The sequence below is a fragment of the Phymastichus coffea genome, unplaced genomic scaffold, assembly GCF_024137745.1.
Source record: "Phymastichus coffea isolate CEN01 unplaced genomic scaffold, Cenicafe_Pcof_1.1 PCOF00012, whole genome shotgun sequence".
NCBI classification, from domain to species: domain Eukaryota; kingdom Metazoa; phylum Arthropoda; class Insecta; order Hymenoptera; family Eulophidae; genus Phymastichus; species Phymastichus coffea.
In genome coordinates, this window is record NW_026706823.1 from 1476162 (window position 1) to 1497633 (window position 21472).

At 37.9% G+C, this 21472-nt stretch overlaps 1 protein-coding gene across 1 annotated transcript in view; it reads right to left on the reverse strand.

The window, feature by feature from the left end:
* The window catches only part of LOC131672542 (major facilitator superfamily domain-containing protein 6), a 671294-nt gene that overhangs the window by 293273 nt on the left and 356549 nt on the right, over positions 1-21472 (reverse strand). The window contains exon 4 of the mRNA XM_058949841.1: positions 14073-14194. Within this exon, the coding sequence (XP_058805824.1) occupies positions 14073-14194 (122 nt within the window). The remainder of the gene's footprint in view (positions 1-14072; positions 14195-21472) is intronic.

Consider the following 21472-nt stretch of genomic DNA (forward strand, 5'->3'; position numbering starts at 1 on the left):
TTCCTATACAATCAAAGATTTCCAATATGTTAGGTATCAAGTAAGGGTCTGGTATTGTTTTAGCGTTTAATTTTCTGTAATCTATGACTAATCTCCATTTTTTTCCCCTCATTGGTGAGTCCTTTTTTGGAACGACCCATACTGGTGCATTAAATGCGCTTGTTGAAGGTCTAACTAATTTGTTTGCGATTAGTTTTTTTGTTTCATCCAATGCCACTTGTTTCAGTGTATAGGGCAAAGGAAATTGTTTGATATATACTGACTTTTCGTTTGTTAAGTTGATCTCATGTTCTTCTATATTGCATATGCCGAGTTCGTCTCCTTCTAGCCAGCATATGTCTTCGAATGATATAATCAAGTTCTCTATCGCTTGTTTTTTTTTGTGGGTTAAGTGATCTAGCTTTACTGCCTCGATCAGTCGGTTTCGTCTTTCTTTCGTGTCTTGAGTTTCTGGGGCTTTTTCTTGTATGATTTCCCTTTGTATTTCTTTTTGTGTATCTATAGTTTCGTTACCTGATAATTCTGCTTCTTGTATTTGTATATTTTGTTTTGTATTGTCCTCGATTTTTATTTTTTGTTCTAATGTCGAACAAAAAGTATAATAGTTGTCCATGATGTATTCTTCTTCTGTTTGCTCTTTTTTATTTTCGAGAACTTCGTTTATATTTTCCATGAATTTTGCTAAATTTGCTTGATACGTTTGTTCGTAGCATTTCTCTTGTGCTTCCTCTGCTTTTTCTTTTTCTTGCGTGTTTATTTCGTTTACTGTCGTTAATACTTTTTCTAGATCTTGATATAATGATGTCCTCATTTTTTTATGTAATGTCGTATTTTCCTGTAATTTCTTCTGTAGTGTTGGCTTCTTGATTTGAAGTAACAATAGATTTTTCTTGTAGTGTAGTAATTGTGGGAGTTGTATGTTTATCTTTTGTAGATTTTACGAGTATTTTTTTTCCATTGATTTCTGGGTATCCTTCATCTATCTCACCTTGTAGTCTAAGAAAATGTTTATTCCTAGAATTCCATCGTATGGAATAGAGAAAGTGTCCGGGGTTACATGGAAATCAAAGTATGTATTTTGTATTGGTATCTTTGTAGATCCTAGGGTTTTGATAGACTTGTCGGTTATTCCGGAGATCGGTATCCGTTCATTGCTATTTATGTCTCGTTTTGAAATACTATTATTTTGTATGATGTTTAGTTGAGCTCCGCTATCGATCAACAATTTGAGTTTTTTGTTTGAATATGGATCATCGACTTCAATATATTGCAGTAAATTTTCCATTTTCAATACGTATGTTTTTGCTTCTATGTTGGCTGTGTTTTTGACTTGTTGTATTTTTGTATCTTTTTGTTGTGGGAGCGATTTTTCGTTGTGTTCCCTTTCTAGGCGTTCCCTCCAGAAAGGGCCTCGAAGTTTCCCGCTCTTCCTTTATTTCTAAAGCAATTCTAAGTTGTGTGACCGGCTATTTTACATTTTCCGCAGAATTCGCCGGCTTGTTTTTGTCGTGACAAGATTATGCAAAATTCGCATATCTTTTGTTGATTTGTTGGTGTGTTGTTCATTAATGCGCTTAATTTTCTACAGTCGTTTATATTATGTCCTGGACTTTTGCAGTAGGCACAGCCTTTCCTTTGGAATCCATTATAATTTGAATTATATGACAGTTGTTGAGTTTGTTGAACTTGCTGCGGTTGCGTTTTTAGAAGTGGACAATACTTAGCTGTGTGGCCTGTGTCTTCGCAATACTGGCACTTAAATTTCTGTTTAGCTTTGAATTCTGTGAACATGATTTTTACTTGGTCGCAGGTGTCTTATTCGTGGCCTACTTCTTCACAGATAGCACATATTTTGTATAGAGACTTTTTTATTTCTCCTGCTTTACAATCTTTTACGAGGTGGCCCATATTATTGCACTTTCTGCATATTACTTCCGGGCACTGCTGCATTGTATGTCCAATCTTGTCACAATTTTCGCATTTGTTTTGTTTTGAAATTTGGTCATTCTTACAATTTATTGGGTTGTGTCCTGTTTCGTTGCATTTCCAGCATGCTTCGTAGTCGCTGATGTGTGGGCATTGATCTACTTCATGTCCCATTTCTTGGCAATATTGGCAGTGGATATTTTGTCTTTTGTTTAAGCGACAAGCACTTATTGAATGACTCGGTTGGCTACAGAATTAAATTAATTTTCTTTGGCACTTTCCTGCAACTATTCGAGAAATGATCTGTTCCTTTACAGTATACGCAGGCTGCTGTGCGACAAAATAGAGCTTCATGTGAATATTCTCTGCATATTTGACATGTGAGAATTTTTGCTTCTTGAAACTCTTCTTTATCGTTTGAATATGTATAGTTTATACTTGGTTTTGTTTTGTATTTCCTTTTTTCTATATCGCTTTCAATGTCTATTGCCCTTGTCGACATTTCTTGTACTGTAGTTCCTGGGCCTATTTCGTATCTGATTTCTGCTTTTAGTCCTTTCCTATAGCTTTTAGCTGCTTCTTTGTCTAGTGTAGCTTCGAATTGTGTTCGTTCTATTGCTGTGATGTCCTCCCATTTATTTAGTTCCTTTATTCTTAATACTAGTTGTCGTATTCTGTTAGTATAGTGTACAACTGATTCGTCTTCCTCTTGTGATATCTGACGAACTTTTGCATATAGTGCGTGTATGTCTTCTTTTATGGGGTATAGAGTTCTGATTTCATTGATTAGGTCTGTTATATTTTCCACTTTACTTCCTCTTATTGCCACTATTACTTCACCTTTAATTTTTATTTTTAATAATTTTGTAAGATTTCTCTCATCAATGTCATCTATAATATCTTTTACTTCCTTTAACATGGAGATGTATTCCGTAGGTGGTATGTTTTTTCCATCGAACTCCGCGACGAAGGCTGTTAAATCTTTCAATTGTAATTTCATTGGTTTTTCCTGGTTATCCATATTTGTAGGCATTTTGTTAATTGATGGTGTAGGATTTTCTCTAATGATTTTTGTTTCTTGCTTTGTGGTAGACGGGTCTTCGATGAGTGTGTCGATGTTTACTGCTGCTAGAAAATCACTTTTCCGTGAGTCTTCCTTCGGTAGATTATTTTCAAAATTTTTCGGAATTGTGAGTTCTTGTTTATCTTCTTCGGCAAGTGTTTTTCCTTCTTCTTGACTTTGTAGTTCGAGATTTAAAAATGTATCTTTTGAAGTTCCTAAGATCAGGCTTTGTTCGTTGTAAATTCCTCCAAAGTCTGAGTATCGTTGATTTTTATCGAGGTCTATTGTGGTATTTACTGTTGAAAAGTTGTTTTCTTGTATAATTGAATCTTGTTCTTCTGTTTGAGTTGCTGGTGAATCTTCGGTTCTTGTAATTTCTGTTTGTGTTTTCTTGGCTTTTTTTGTAGGTGAGTATTGTATCTTGCTGCTTCTTCTGAATGCGCTTTTTTCTAACTCTTTATGTAGGAAGCTTTTCAATTGGGGATTGCTACGCGTTTGGGATCGCGTAAGCTTCGAGTCGATTGAAATTACTCTGCTAGTTGGGATAATTTGTTTACTCATTTGGGTATTTTATTCGAGAAAAGAAAAGGAAAAGTAAATGTATTGAATTTAGATTGTATTGAATAATTATAAGAAAGTTCAAAAGGAAATAATGTGAACTTAAAAAAAAACTAAAAATCGATAGTTAAAATTTGTTCGGTTATTGGGAGGGAGTCACGTAAAATGATTCGTATATTGTTCGATTAATAATATTGTAGCATTCATATAAGTATAATTATATAAGCATGCATATATATATATGTATATAAGTAACAAATTCGTATATGAGTAAGTAAGGAATTGGTGTTTTGACCTACTTTTTCTCTACTCTTTCCTTATTTCGACTCAAGTTCCAAAATTTTTGCTGAGTTTTAGATTCTACCAGGTTATTTAGTCGCGGCGCGCGATGGTCAAGTTACTATGCCAAAGCACGGTTCGTGCTTATGAAATGACACAATTTACGAATTTGATATTATGTGTTTTCAGTTCAAAAGAAATCGGTTGAAATGTAATTTGTTGTAAAAAAAAATTTCTTTCAAAATTAGAAATTATTAATTCGTTATTAATTGATGCCTTGAAGATTGTATTGAAAAGTTTGAATTGGTAGGATAAAGTAATTTATTCCGATTTTGCACTTTGAATTGATAAAATAAAATGATTTTTCTAATTTCGTACCGGAACCAATTTGTTACGTCTCGTGCATAAACTACGAATAGCGAATGTGCGAAACGTACCAATATGATACAAGTGGCTGGTTGAGGCTCACAAGTAATGAGTAATATATGATATATGGATAGAAATGAATGTGGTTTATTATTTTGTTGTACTTACAGTCTCTGGAGTACTTTCAGTATTGTAGATCTCGGTATTTGGTTAGGTTGAATAATGAAGTTGCACGTTCTCACTTTTAATGGATCGCGTATTTATTAAGATCAAATGGTATAGTTTGACAAGTAGTAATTGAATAGTTAGCCAAATTGTCGAACAGGCTTGCACGTGACTGTAGCGTCGATACGTAAAGTTTATTCGTCAATTGTCGAACTGACGTGTACGGAGTAACAATAATGACTGCCTCTTTACAGGTGGTTCGTCTTATATACATAGATTTGTGCTTAATTAATCGCTGATGTTTCTGTGTAGTTGGATAATTTTCCTTTCGAGTTCAATGTGCGTTGTGTAATGCTGAGTATGGTCTTTGTATTTTACTGCCGTATAGTTTTCTGGTGGACGTGTACATAGTTTTGATTTTACGAAATTCGGAATTGCACTTTTTAAAGAGTGTAAATGAATAAAGATACGTCTTGAGACGTAACACCATCTTTCATGAAAATTTAACAGCTATTCAAATATCCTAGATAACTATCAGTATTACAAAACCTATATACATTGGTTTATGTGTACTAGATCTTTCAAAAACATTAGTTGCAACGGTAGTCCATTTGATTAATCAATCCGTTCGCGATTCGGTACACTCGTGATGTTCCAACGAACGACTAAGAGAGAGAGAGAGAGAGAGAGCGTGCGCGAGAGTTTGAAAATAGTCAGTTAGGCCTCAAGTGCTTTTGCGAGAGTACCGAAAATTTAGTTTTTGTACTGTGTTTCGTCGTTGTTTGTAAATCGAAAGTTTCCTGGATTTTTGGGCGTGCACGAGTGATAGCAAGGAGCATTACAGCATAAGCATCAGAGCAGTAGCATTTAAAGCAGCAGCAACAAAAGCAGCAGATATTTGCTAGCGAAGCAGCGCAACTGATTTAGATTCAAGGAGCATCGTTGATTCTCTTCAACAATTACGGCTGATTACCGTAATTGCACCGCAGGGAAAGAGCACCTTCCTTTTATTGCGCGACAAAATACTATCAAAAGTATTTTATATATCGCGAGCGTTATTTTTTTGTATTCGCGCCGAGCGTTAGATTTCGCGGCAAAGTTCAAATTCTTTCTTTCTATCTCTCTCTCTTTCTTTTTCTCTCTCTCTCTCTCTCGCTCGCTCGCTATCTCTCTCACCGAATTATTATCAATAATTGTAAATCTTTAAATAATAAATTTTGTAATAATGGAAAGAAGGGAAATAGTGAGAGATGGAAATTTACTTAATTTTAATTATATTCAGCAACGTTTCATCAGCAGATTTGCTAACCTTTTTAAACTTTATTGACAGAAAAACAAGAACAAATTATTAACAATAAAGTTGCGAATGTAATCTTAAAGGCATATAATTATATGTACATGCGTGTACCTGATTTCTCTCGTAGTCAAATTATTATAGGCTGAAAGGAATAGCTCGCAGCCAGTCACGTTACAATACAGTATCAAATCAAGTATTTTAACAAATATACGAGTATATATATTCTTCATCTGTCATCCCTTCCTCATCCATCTTAATGAAGGCTTATAAATATGAGTAAGATATTGTATATCCTCTTTTCTATTTAAAGTGTTTTTATGTAAGCCAATGTGCAACATTTCGGATATTCTGCGATTCTTATAATTCTTTTCATAATCCAATATCTTAGCTTTGTCCCAGTCAAATTCGTATGAGAGAGTTCTTTTATGTGTAGCTACTACTGTATCTGAGTCATTGTTTTGTTGTGTTCATTTAATCTAATTCTTAAGGACCGCTTACTTTCACCTTTGTAAACCGCTGAACATTGTTTGCAGTTAAAACTGTAGACAATACCAGTGTTGTCTAGTAAATCAGATTTGTCTTTTCCTAAACGAATGAATTCTTGTAATGGTTTTTGTAATAAAGGGGTTGGAGTAATGTCATGTTTTTTTTAACATAGAAGAATATTTTTTAAAGATGTTGCAATTATTTGGAATAGCGACTGTAGGTAGTTTTTGATTTATTGATTTTTTAGAATTATTCTTTCCTTTTTTTATATTTGTTAATCCGTTTGTGTATGTGTTTTTTGATAAATTCAGATAGATAATTTTTTTTTTCAGGATATTACTAATTATTTTTAAATTGTGTGAACGAAATTTTTTGTCAGCAAGTATAAACACCCGGTCAACTAAATTTGAAACTATATTAACTTTTTGATAAAATGTATGTTCTGAGTTAAAATTTTAAATTCTGTTAGTTTTTGTTGTTTTTCTAAACCAGTAAAATTCTAATTTATTATTATTTCTTATCAATTTTAAGTCGAGAAATGGAATAAAATTATTCATTTCAATTTCAAGCATAAATTGTATTTTATTATGATAAGAATTGAACATCTCGACAACTAAATCAATTTTATCTTTCGGAACGCACATCAAAGTATCATCAACATATCTGTAGTAAAAAACAGGATTAATTTGATATTTATTCCACAACACGTTCAGGCAGTAATTCTCTAAGTCTTCCATTACAATATCAGCCATTGTAGGAGAGATGGGGGAGCCCATCAAGCTTCCAAATATTTGTTTATAATAAATTTTGTTGAACACAAAATATGTGTTATTAAATAAAAATTTTATACCTCTCCGAATCTATTCCATTGAATTCCCACAATTTTTAATTTGTTCATAACGTTTGTCCAATCCCTCCAAGAGTAACTCACAAGATATGTTCGTGAATAAAGAACTTATATCTAATGATATTAAAACGTGATCGTTTCGAATAAGATATCTTTTAATTTTTGTTTTAACTATCCATTGTTTAAAATGTAAGAGTTAAGTTTATTTATAATTGTTTTACGAGAATTATATAACAATTTTGCTAATTTGTTAGTAAGGCTGTTAATTGATGAAATTATTGGTCGTAGTGGAACATTTTCTTTATGCATTTTTGGTAATCCATAGCATTTTGATATAGATGTGTCGGTTTGAGTCAAATCATTATTATACCAATATTTATTCAGAAAACCAGAATCATTTCAATCTTTTAAAATTATTTTTACGTTCCTTTATTGGCTAATATTGTAATAGAAAACTTAAAGAAACACTGCTTGAAATTTCCTTTCTTTCCATTAGTACAAAATTTATCATTTAAGAAAACTATAAGCGAATCAAGCCAGTATGTTACGAATTGTAAATCCTATTCGCGTGCGTTAGTCTTTCGGCCCGTAAAGACTGTAATATTAAAATTAAACATTATTAATTTTATTCGTCGTGTTACGTCATTTCGTTTCCTAATAGTTTAATGGATCTATAAAGGATCAAGTTTTAATCCGATTTCGTCTAGGGGATTAGTCGGATTAAGCATTAGGTCACTCATACCTAAGATAGATCGAGTGTCATAAGTCAAGTAACTTAAGGTGAGTTCAACTCGATTGGAAAGAAGACACTGAAACGAAAATATCAAACGTAAAGACGAATACACGTAAAACTATACGTGTTTAACGGAGCGGCGGTTAGCTCTGCATCGTGGGAGTTTCTGCGATAATAAATTCCCATTGTACTAGCAATTCACCTCGTTACATGGCGCCCAACTAGTATTAAGACCCGTTTAAGTACGAATAGGATTGTGCGTCAAAGGTAATCAACGCACGAGAGAGAGACGATTGCGCGAGCGCTTAGGAAGGTTTGACCGGGTGGTAGCGCGAGATCGAGAGCGGAGCGCCCTCTGTAGTTGAAAAAACGGAATCACTTCGATCTTTTTTCTCAAAAATTGTTAAATTTATTGTAATAAGGGCCAAAAGCTGTAATAATTTGTAGGTCGAAGTAATTCCAAATCGTTGTAAGTAATCAAATGCTAGCCCGTTTAAGCCACAGTTTTGTAGATAAAAGGGGTCGGAAGCATCTGAACAACGATAAGAGCAGAGAACGCGACCCAAGCATGCAGTCCAGGAAATATTAGCCAGGCGGAGCAAACAAATAGCAGGCTCCGATCTTAGGTAGGACATTTTTATCTTATTATTAGACAGTATCCGGAAACTGCACACGCTCATAATCTCGCGAGTTTGCGCCTTAGAAAAGATGGCATTAAGGGTAATTACACTGATTAGTGTATACTCCGTTCATACCTTGGTTGATAGGAAGCGGTAGTGGTCGAATAGGCCAATAATTTTAAACCTCGACCGCATCGTACACCCGTGCGGAAGCAAGATGGCTCTGTTGTCAGCCAGATCGACACGTGGGCATTAGAGCTGTACTCAGAACAGCGCGAACGCTACTTAGCGAATCTAGAGCTGCGCAAAGATGGAAGTGTCATCCAGCAGGCTGCTATGCTTGGGAGATGGTTGCTGGGTGAGTACACCGTCACAGATTTGGAAGAGACCACACGCATAAAGAGATGGCGGAGCGCAGGAAGCGCACAATCGATACAATCTGTGACGAGTTGGAAAACCTAAGCGTAGAAGAGCACAGCGACCATACCTTGAGACTCATCAACAGGGAGGGAATATCCTTGCCAAGTATGTCAAGGACATTCACCTGCCCGGATGAGGACTCGGAGGTCGAAGCCAGCTGCCAAGAAGAGGATGAAATCATACAAAAGGTACTCCAGACCCAGGAACAGGAGGCAGGGGAGAGGAGACGGAACAACCCCGGATCTAAGGTCGCAGTAATCCTGCACCCGGAAGGAGCCTCAAGAAGAATTATCCTTGAGCGAAGCCTTCCGGGAAATAGAGTACCTGAAGGAGGGAGTCGACCGCAACCGCAAGCTGGTAGGTCGTATCCTAGAAACCCTTCAGACTCTACAGGGCATACAGGTGTGGGCGGAGCGCGAGGCGCAGGACATGCGTTAAAGAATACGAGAGCTGGAGGACGGAATGCATGAAATGGCCAATGCAGCCCTTTCTTCACAGCATGACTCGATTCAACCGCGCTCCAGACGTAATGTGAACTTTCAGGACACATTCACCTGTTACTACGATTCTGGGATTCCGGGAAGCACACCGGCTCCTCCAAGACCAGTACCCAGGAGAATGGACGTCACGCCACCGGATGCCCTCCAAAGAAAAAGAGGTGAAGATGATCCAGAAGAGAACGGGAGATCCGCACCTGTTCGACAGAGGAGTCGAAGCGGATCCTCTGGCTCCGGACCTTATTTATCCTCAGAGCTCTCCACAACCCGAGATGTTAGGAAAATTGTCCAAGGATGGAAATTGAGGTTTGCGGGTAGTAGGGAACAGAGCGTGGACACGTTTCTGTTAAGGTTGGAAGACCTGCGCGTGGGCGCAGAATTAACTGATGACGAAGTGCTTTGTTCCGTGTCAGAGATCCTCGAAGACAACGCGAGGATCTGGTAAGATAACAATAAGTACCAGTGGCTCAGTGACGCGGAATTCATCGCCAACGCCCGGTAATGGTTCGGCACAAGTACGCAACAGCATCAAAGGCTGTTGTAGGAAGCACAGCACCGATTTCAGGGTGAAGACGAATTGGCTAGAGACTTCGTGTCCAACCTGGTGGCTCTTGTTAATAGATTGGAATCACCAATGCCCTTGGAGTGGTTATTAGACCTACTTCATACAAACCTCCTTCCGAACATCCAGATACAGCTGCGGCGGAGTGAGTTGATGTCAATACGCGAGCTTAATACGAGGGCAACCGAAGTACAAAACACTTTGTCTTACGGTCGTTATCCACGCGGATTTACGGATCCAAACTCGACGATCTTCTCTCAGCCCGCCTACCAGCCGAGCAAAAGAACGGCTGGTAAGAAATCCCAAATCGCTGCAGAAGCCAGCGAAGGGAAGACACGTGCGATGAAGGAGAGAGATCCATATCGCGGACAGAACCCTGCCAGGAGGTCTACCGAGCAAGAAGGGTATCGGCTACGTAATCCTTCACTTCTGATAAGAAGATGGAGGAGCGTCTGGAGGGTATTAAGATAATCGGACTGAATGTGACCAGGGCGGGCGACGCAAGGCTTGCTGATGGGCGCCCATTCTCCATCATTGGTCACGTGATGTTCCTCTTTAAGGTAGGGGGCATCACATATGGAAGTGGCTGGAATTGATGGTATGGCATTTCTCGCACCGGCCGGACTGTGGGAGGCCACGGAAACACAGCTTAAGGAAATCGAAGACCTTCTCAGAAGATTGATTCCAGACGGAGGAAAGGCTTTACGCTGTGCCGTGGAGGTTAAGCACGTAATAGATGTTGGAGGTGCTCGACCCATCAAACAGAACTATTACGCAGTTTGAGATAGGATGCGAGAGGAAATGTATACGCTGGTCAAAGATATGCTGAAAAAAGATTTAATGGAACCAGCGACCATCGAATGGTCAAGTCCAGTGGTGATGGTAAAGAAGGCTGATGGAAAGTATAGGTTTTGCGTGAATTACCAAAAGGTAAACGCAATAACAAAACCAAATGCCTACCTTTTACCATATATGAAAAACATTTAAGATGGATAAGGGATGCAAAATTCATATCCACGATGGACTTGAGTAGTGCATATCATCGAATTCCCCTAAAGGAAGACTCGCGTCTGATATCGGCGTTTACAGTACCTAGATTGGGGCACTTTCAATTTAAGAGAATGCTCTTCGGACTGTCATATGCAGGAGCGACCTTCCAGAGGTTGATAGATAAGTTGATAGGCCCGGATATGGATCCATTCGCTTTAGCTTACCTCGACGATATAATTGTGGTTTCGACATCATTCGAGGAGCATAAGCGGCACCTACAAATGGTATAAAGAGAATTCTAGGTGCGGGCCTAACCATCAACTAAGCCAAAAGTCACTTCTGTAAGACGGAAGTCAGGTACTTGGGAGTTCTTGTAAATCAGGACGGAGTAAGACAAGATCCCGAGAAGATAAGCCCGATACTAGAGTATCCAACACCCCGGACTGTCAAACAGTTTAAGTGATTCATCGGAATGACGTCGTGGTATAGACGTTTTACACCCGACTTTGACATGATCGCTGAAGCTATAAACTGTCTGACGAAAAAGAATATACGTTCCTCTTAGGAGAAGGAGCAAGAGCGAGCTTTCACGAGGTTGCAGGAGGCGATGACTTCCGCCTCAATACCGCAACCATCCGATACTAGCGGTCAGTTTGTACTACAAACTGACGCCTCTGACAGTGGGATCGAGCGGTCCTCACGCAGAATGTCGATGGAGAGGAGCGTGTGATAGAATACGCTAGTCGATCACTCAACATGCTGAGAGGAATTATACAGTCTGAGAGAAAGAGTGCTTGGCAGTGGTATGGGCCATTTGAAAGTTCCGGTCGTACATTGAAGGACATCACTTCAGGGTCATCACTAATCATAGTTGCCAGAAATGGCTTCACAGTATGAGAAATCCCACGGGAATACTAGCGTGGTGGGCGTTAGCATTGCAAGGCAATGTCTTTGATATTGAATATCGAAGGGGAGATCTCAATGTGGTGCCGGACGCATTGTTTAGGGCCTATACGAAGGAGAAGATTGAAGTGAGTGCCATAAATAGTAGGTCGGAGATCACTAATGCCTGGTATTTGCAGCAATACGAGGAAGAATGACAAGACCCACACTCGTACCTCACATGGAAGTTAGTGGGGGGAGGCTGTATCACTATCAGCCTGATGAGTACGGTGAAGGGTCCATCGACAACGATGAAGCGTGGAAGCTTGCGGTACCTAGGGAGAAAAGGCACCAGGTGCTCCAGGAGGTTCATGATGCAATTACGGCAGGGCATCAAGGACGAGCTCGTACGTTCTCCAGTGCTAGACGCTTGTACTACTGGCCTAAGATATATAATCAGGTCAGGGAGTACGTATAGAGTTGCCCGGTATATCAGCAGTGCAAGGTGGAACAAAGGGCACCTAGGAGGCTGATGGGTCGTAGACAAATGTCACAATCCTAGTAGGTGGTGGTCGGTGATATCACTAGCCCATTCGCCAAAAGCTCTTGAGGTTTTGAGTACTTCCTAGTCTTTGTAGACCATTTTATTCGCTGGGTAAATCGCGTTGCGATACGTAAAACCAATTGGGGGACAATCGCAAAGGAATTACACGAGAAGATTGTCACTAGGTTTGGCGCGTTAAAGGTATTCTGTCGGATAACGGAACCGAATTCAAGAATCAGGAAGTCGATTTATACCTCCAGATGAACGGTGTCCAGCGCGCCTTGACTCCTGTGTATCATCCGCAAGTGAATCCCACAAAGCGAGTAAACAGGACGCTCAAGACCATGATCACGTCGTATGTGAGCCGTGATCATAAGAGCTGGGACGAGCACCTGTCAGAGTTCAACTTCGCGTTGAACTCGGCAACTCATAGCGCCACTGGGTATAGTTCCGCAATGCTCATCTTTTGGCGTCAGCCGGTACCTCCTTTGACGTTCAGAAGATCCCAAGATCAGCAGGCCCTTGAGTGTTCGGAGGGTCAAGCTGTGGTAGATTGAGCTGAACATATGGAGAAGCTAATTTATGGGAGCGAGCCAACTCCAAGTCAAAGTAGGAAGCGGCGCGTCAGGCGGCTTATTACGACCGGAAGCGACGGCAACCCGAGTTTAAGGTCGGAGATTGGGTATGGCAGAGAAACAGGATTCTCTCCTCGGCTGCTCAAGGCATTTCAGCCAAATTGGCGCCGAAATACGCCGGTCCGTACGTGATTGAAGAGGTTTGCAATTCCAACACGTACAGACTGGGAAATCAGCTAGAGATCCTGCCCGAGCTCTTCCATGCCAAGGACTTTAAGCCGTATTACGGTCCGGGGGGAAGAGGAAAGCGTAGAAGCGACCGTCATCGATCCTCGCGAGCCGCACGAAGAACGGCTATTGGAGGCGAACGAGTCCGCGAAAGCGTGCAAAGATCCGAGGGGGGGATTTGTCGAGCGAGCGGATCAAGTTAGCTCTTAGTCTAAATACGGTAAACGGACGATTATGAAAGCCAAGGAATGAATTGTCAATGCTGTGATTTTCCGTTACAAGATAAAATTATGATATGGCTTTGATATAGCTTTACTAATACCATAATACATCAAGTTAGATTCGGCTGGTCATCAAAGAACCAATAATACTTCTTAAGGGTCTAGCTGCTCCCATTCCATATCTCAGTATGTAAGAGACCATACTTTTTTCATCTAGTGATGAAATAAGCCCTTTACCGCTAATTTTTGAAACCGAATGTCGAAATTTTACTGCGTGTTAAAACAAACGATCACATTTTGATTTTTTAACTTGATTATAAAAGGTGCCAGTAAAAGAGAGTAGAGAAGTTATTTCATCACTAGATGAAGTGACTATAAGACTCTAAAATTTTTAGTTGTTTAACATCAAGCAGTTATGCGTTGAGGAATCTAATCTAACAGTGTAAGAACAAATCATACTAATAATGACTAATAATTTTTCAAATTTCATTTCTGAATTTCACAAACCAAACAAGCAAAATAATTGATAATAATTTAGTTCACTGTATTTAATTTTTTAGTGATAAGTTAGTAAGATAAGATTAATTTTTTATTTTAGATTAAATAAATGTTAAATATCATTATATATTGTAAAAACATATGATTTAATTTTGATCAACTTTCTGTCAAATCAAGAGTGCATATGTAATATGTATGAAAACTCGATGAAACAGCTGTAAATTAGAGAATTTACATGAAATATATTAGACATGTATATGTTAAAATAAATTGGAATGAAAATATACGTTGATCTGATAAAGTAAAAATTATTACCTGTCTGCATCTTCGCCAAGAAGGGTAATCACAGCAGAATCTGCTAATGTAATGGCAGGAGCAGCAAAGAACTCGCCAACAATAACAAGTAGCAATAGAAGGAAAAATGTTTTCTGTATATCCTAAAAATGGATAGGGTGATATGAGTGTGTGTACAAATTCATTTCAGAACTTAAAATAAACAAATAATTAAAATAAAACATCATATTTTCCTGATATTTTCTTAATTTCTCTTTCTATATTTCATACAAATATTTTTGTTGATATATTTATCTGTCTTAGAAATCATTACGTTTGACAGACTTTTTTCATCGTCTTTTTCTCCTCACAGTATATAAAGACGAATAAAGAATATTAAAAATTTCTTTAAATTTGATGAGATAATTTGGATTTCGAATTCATATTATCAGTAACAAAAGCATTTTCGCAACTTTCCTAGTCTTTATGCCAGCAAAATAGCTATTCCTACTAGTAGATATATTCATAAAAACGGGTTAATCCAACTTATACATTTTTGCACCGAGACACTCAAAATATTGTCAGTTTTTGAAAAATGTACATCATAATTAAATTGGTATATTACATACAATTGAGACAAATATCAGTAAGAAAAATTCAAGGTATTCAAAGTGAATATTATCAAATCTGAATGCCTTAATTGTCACAAGAAAGAATGTTTGAAAAAGAACTAATTAATATATTAGTTACTGTATATAATGATTGTAAAGTACTCTGGAATAAATAAATATTGCAGAAAAGGTTATCTAGGAGTTACGGATTCAAAGATAGAATCATCGGCACTGAAACAAAAGGCCAATGGTTAGTCGCACTCTTATTGTGAGCCTAGCGCTGGCCGGTATTGCCGAGAACAGAAGAATGAGGAAGAGAGGCTAACGAAAAACAGGCTTACTGCCTTTTCTCGTCACATAGTACGAATAGTAGTAATAGGTTCAATTAATTAATACATCGGAAGTCGGATTTCCTACAGAAAATTCGTTGTAACGACTGCCGTCGAAGTTCAATTGCTCGTACATTCAGATCTTACAATTAACGCGAATCGCAATTTTTTTATTTAACTATAATGAGTACACGAATATTAAAAGAATTTTTAATAAGCAAGATATTTGTAGTGACGGCAAAAAGTAAATAGTGCCTTACGACCCAGCCGTTTAGAAGAATAATATTGAAATAATTGAAAGTAGCGATATTGAAGAAAGTGTCAACAAAATAACGCGGTTGCACCTGCCTGTACAGTATGTCGCGAATTTAGTCCTGAAATTCGACGGAGAAAACATATTAGTAAATGAATACATCGAATTCAATACAATAATGAAGTTTACAAAGCTTTAGCGAATATGAAAATTAGTAAAATCGCATACTTCATTAAAGCCACAAGGCAGCTTTTTATTTTTTTCTATAATATTAACAGTTTATATGGGCAGTTTAAGGAAATTATTCAAAAATCAAATGAAACAGTTTTAACGTCTGGAAATCATTATTAAGATTTAGTTTTACAAATCAAAGAAATAAAAAAATTAATAGTTAAGGCGAGAAAAAAGGGAACTCGCGTTAAACAAGTGTGACGGGCGGAACGACCGTTGAGTTCGCTCGCCCTGTTCGCCTCTCTCTCTCTCTTCCGCGTGCCTTTCCCTTCGCTGCTGCCACATCGGTCTTGGTTGACTCGAATCGAGTATCGATGCACAATGTGGCTCTGTTTTAGGTTTGGTTTCTGATCGGCGAGTATGCTTTGCACTAGAAGGACAAAAGGAGAGCGGGAAAACGAAAAAAGAAGAGAGAGAGAAATAGTGTCGCCGGAAAATGCGAGATCACGAGGGCAGTACGGCTTTGACCAGCGACGTCATTATTAGCTGGAATAGCCTCGCGACAAAGTGAAGGTGTGTGAAGCGCGTGATCACTAGCTCTTATAAGAACTACACCAGACATTGGAGAAGAGGACCAACTGCATCGTGACCAATCAGTCCACCTTCTTCGAGGACAGCAGTCGAGCTGACGGACGTGAGCTTCCACTACTGCGCTCTCTCCTAAGGTCAGATACCCTTGTTTCTTTTCTTGGTGCGCGCTTCGATTTCTCTCTCTCTCTCTCTCTCTCTCTCTCTCTCTCTGGGCATCGTATCGGCCGGACGCGGACGAGTGGTTGCGTGCGCAGAATTCGTACTGAATCCACGGGAACTCGCGGGACAATATTGTAATGCGATGCATTGTCTCCTGTGCGTTAATTCGCACGAAACAGACTAGCCCGGACTTTGCCTGACGCACAAGTCAAACGCCCTGGATGTAAATAATTCGAATAAAAATGTAATTGACCATTCAAGAAATGATTTTATATAACCTGTCTCCCTCTTAGAGTTAGAGAAATCGCGACTATTGATATTGCCGAGTGACTAAAGCTTTCATTAATTTTTGCGACGAAGCGATTACGCCTTCCGGGCCTTTCCCCTTAAAATAATCTGTGACGCGACGTTATTTGGGCTTATTCCGACGCGAAAGTTGGAAAATATAAACGAGCATGTTACACAAGCACACCAAAAGAAACAGTTCTTACTACGTCCACGTCGTTGTTTCTGGGTAACGATAAAAGTAAGATAAGGGGCAACTGTAAAATAATATTTTACCCCTAATAAATTAGGGGTTCTCATTAAAAAAATCAGTATGACCTTCACATTTTCTTGAAAACTGACCTCAAGGTCAATGTGCTCAGGACAATTGGCTTATAAGCTCACTTAAACATTACTCATGTACAATCCTGAAAAGCTGATAGAAACCGGCTTTTATAAAATTTTTTCAGTATTTAACCTTGATTTGAACTTGATAGGACTTTCTAAAATTTACTTGATATCATTTTGGACGTAAAATTTCCCGCTCTTATAAAATTAAGTCAAAAATAAAGGTTCTCATTTGTTGTCCCCATTGTCCTGAACAATTTTTGTCGTTCGTCATTTATAATGAGCCACCCAGTCGATGAGAGTAATATATTCATGCAGTGTAACAGGTATAACTCCGTTGCAATTCAAATCGTACTCTGGTTGGAGACTGGTGAGTGGAGCAGAGCGCAGGCGCGACGAGCGCTGGATGACGGAAGGAGATACTGTTATACTTATACCAGATAGTAAACAAGCGCATTCTAAGTAGTCGAGCTGTCCACGTGTAAGACGACAAAGTGTCTGTGAACGCTCCGAAAAAGCTCGTGTGTGCTTTCGACGCCAGATCGTTTTCTGTCTGTCTCAGTTTCAAGGAACAAGCCGGTGACATAATCGTCAGCAAGCCTATTTAGCATCAGCTTGCAGCAATAGCCCACTTGTGCTTCACTATTCCAGCTCCTGAGTCGTGTATTTGACTGCATATTTCGTCGAAACGTCCTGCGGACTAGTCAGCAAATGATCTTCAGGATAATTGCATAAGCAAATTTTGCGTATATGATTTTTAAATCCACGGTAAGCGAGTGCGAATTTTCTCTTTTACGTACGCTTGACCTGAAAAGTTACTTGTAAGTTTCGTGTCATCTGTACACCACTACCTAAAGGAAGGGAGCGCATTTTCTTCACTATTCTATAAAGCCTAGATGCTTCTACAGTATTCTACGAATCGAATCGTCCTTTTAACTAGCTTTACTTCTTACCCATTTCCTTATCGAATCCAGCCAGCCACTTTACGAACGCGTGAACGTATCTACTATAAAAAGAACAACACTTCGTGAAACGCTACGAACGCTAAACATAAACAAAACCTTGCATACATTCGAGAGAAAGAATCGTATTATTAGGCATACGTAAGAATTACAACTCGTGTATATATTGCGCCAAGTTAATCGAGGTTGCCGTTTAATATAACTTGTTGCTAGAATAATAAAATTTCTGTACCATCTCGGGCTAGAAAAATAACACTGACAAAAGAGTGTTACGTCCCAAGCAAGCCAGACATCAGACACTGATATGTTGCCGAAGTAGCAGTTTGCGAGTGACCTTTACTTTTTCTCACGCAAACGGCTAACTGCGCGGTTCATCGCGATCAGCAACTTCGGTACGAATCGACCTCTAAATGTACATGTAAGCCGATGCCGTTTCCTGCGGAGAATGGAAATCGCGTATAGCTTTCCGTCTAATTGCGCTTTGACAAAAGCACGTCGCGAAGGCGGGAGAGACAGTTCTCTTCTTTCACGCTTTCGCTGAATGGAATATGCAACGACTCGCGAAGCTGATTAAGCAATTAGCCCATTGGCCGGTGACATTGAATATGTCAATGGGCGGGTCATCGTGAAGCTTTTTCCTCGATTGCAGGAGGACTTGCGACATTCGGTAACCGACAGTGAAGTAGTAAGGACGTGCGCGTAAAGTCTAAGTAAAATATGTCGAATCTTTAAAATTAGAAAAGTACATTTAAAACCGAAACATTAAATCTTCTTGTAAACGTCAAAGTATAAGTATTAATTTAATAAAGGTGTCGATACTTCTGAAAATTCGTAATTTCAACTTAACCGAAAACTTCCGATATTCCTTCTCGTCTTGTGAAGTGTGACTGGCCGTGAGCGGTGCTTTAGGCACAATCATTTCCTTGGCAAGCGACGGACTACAGATCAACAAAATAAAAGGAAATAATTTGAAAGGTAGCGAAGGGTAGCCGCTACTACAGGTTCTCCCTTTATTTCTTTTTTTCTTTTTCGATAATTTTCGCTTACTCTAGGCGGATTTTCCAAGTAAATTTAATTAAATATTGATAAATTCCGGACGTAACAAGAGTATATTTCCTCGCAGCATAGCATGCGCGATTTTTTGAAATACGAAAATTCTAGTCGTGAAACTCCTGCGTGCTTCTTCCCTCTGCAGCCTCATGCCTAAACACACAAAGTAAGCGCTGTGATTACTGCTAATCACTTATACTGCTGAATAAACAATGAATTATCTTTTTATTTTCTAATTTCTTCTTCGTTTTTGTAAATTTAAAAATCTACGCCACACGTTACATGCCTGTCTAAACCTGTCACTCGCTCTTTCTTTCTCGCCCTCTCTTTTTCTCTGTTTCTCTTTCCTTATTGCCAAAAATTTTCGGGCCTCTTCACCCGCTCGTCGACAAGTATTGGCAGTTAAAACAAAGAAGTTTATAATTAGAGACATTCTTACAATGTGCCCAATTGCGGTCACAATGCCTTAACGAAAGTAAATGGAAGGAGAGAGAGACAGATGAGGAACAAGCTAATTGTCTGCCTTTATTACAATCTATCTTTCACCACTTCAAATACAGAAGATAATTTTACTTCGTAAGTGTTGTACGTGCGAAAAGTCATTCTTTTCCAATAGAGCTTCGTTTCGTCACAATTAAAATTTTTTTCGATAACTCTTCCATTTTCAAAATATTTTTATTTTTTGTCACTTTACTTAATTTAGCTTGTGCTCTTAGCTATGCTGAATTCTCAAAAAAATTTTCTTTCTTTTGGCATATGCCGCATATTGCTGATTAATTCACATTGAATTTTTTAAGTATAATTAAAATTTTCTCCTCCTTTTGAAGAAGTTAAATAATTTTTAAATTTTTTCTAATATTCATAATTTGACAACATCAAGATTTTTTTGGAGTTTTTGAAGTAGTTGGAATCACTTAATTGAAAATTTAGTATGTACATATCTGACAGCTTAACGTTTTAAATGGATGATTTTGTAAACATAAATAATCTTAAACATGTTACACATAGTCACATTTTTACTATCCACCTCCTTGAAAGGATGTCACGAATTTAATAAACCCCTATTGATTTTCTTATTCGAAATCTATTTTTGATAAAAACAATAAATATATATTACATTTCATTATAGATATTATGAAAACTAATATAATTTACATTTTCTCATTGTAAGTAGAACGAATGTATTCAAAATTATAGTATTTAAGCTATTCTTTTATCTAAGAGCTTGCCAGCTAGTCTGAAAAAGATCGAATTTTGGGAAGAGTATCAGCTGATTCAGGTACTCATGGTGGTTTTTCCTCCTACGACTTCTTCCTCAACCCACTTAATATTCTCAGCTCCGGTTGTTTCATATGTAACAGACAGAAGAGCTTGTTTCCGTGAACCGACAGTATAGATCATATGAAATTTGCGGAAAATCTTTGTGTTTCGGTTTAATATCAAGTAATAATTGTAGCAAAAGTGGACAAAATTTTCAATTATCTCATCGAAAGAAGGAATGTGTAGTCTAGAAGGTGATTGCTTAATAGACATTGGAGGGGATAAAAATCTGGATTTTAAAAGAAACCACCTGCTACTACGCCATGAATCACAACATTTGTGATCATTACATTTAACTATCTATAAAAAATACTGAGCAAATGCAACATTGGTAAGTTCTAACTCATCGTCAAGAGTTTTGTTGCTGCTGTTAAGATGTGTTCTGAAGTGGTCATGTGGTAAAATTATACCTATCGCGTCTCTACGCGATTAATGCACTTTGATTTGATCTACTGGTAGCAATAAAAAGCGTATCAAGATTGAAATTTTTGAAATGATGAATCATGCATGAAATGACTCAAGTATATCGTGTTTTATTGTCTGGACCACCATCTGTTGTAATAATCATAACTGATTTCATACTTTCATCAGCCTATTTGACAAAAAGTTCAAAACTATCCAATTCTAAAGCTCTTTCTAAATCCAATACATGTGTTTCAGCAGTCGAAGAGTTAATGTTTGCCGCTTTGAATAACGACGTAGATAGGGCCCGAGTACGGAAGCGAATTCGGGCATTCACCGCTATTTTGTTTTATAACGACACCCATATATACAAATAAAATCAGCTTATGACGCTCTGTCATCATCCAATCGTGGGCTGGAAGTAAAACTTTATATTTAAATGCATAAGCAAAGGAGGTTGTTTTTTAGATGTTGTAAGACTTATTAGAACTGATTTATCGTCTACGGAGAAAAAAGCTGTTTGATCAGGTCCTAAAAGCAATGTTGTCGTTTCCAAGGCGAGTAGGGTAGCTTGGCAAATTAGTCTATCAGGATGTTTAGCATTATGATCTACTTCTGACAGATAGAATTTGACCGGCACAGTTTTCACATATCGTTTTTCTTCTTCTGTGTTTTCCGCAACGAGGAATAAGACGTAGATATACTTCACTTTTTGAAACTTTGAACCCATCATTTTGCAGCTTTTTTTGTCAAACTAGCTAACATTTTACAACTTCTAATTGCTGTAATTTGAAAATCGTATTTGTTAAATTTTATATATTTGTTTATATGCGATGAAGTAAAAATAATGTTATTCATAAATGATACTTTATTATTGAACTTACAAATTGTATTTTTAATTTTAAAAAAGATATGTGCAATTTTATAAATATAAAGAGGAGAATTTGTAAATTCATTATTTATCAAATGTGAAGAACAAATA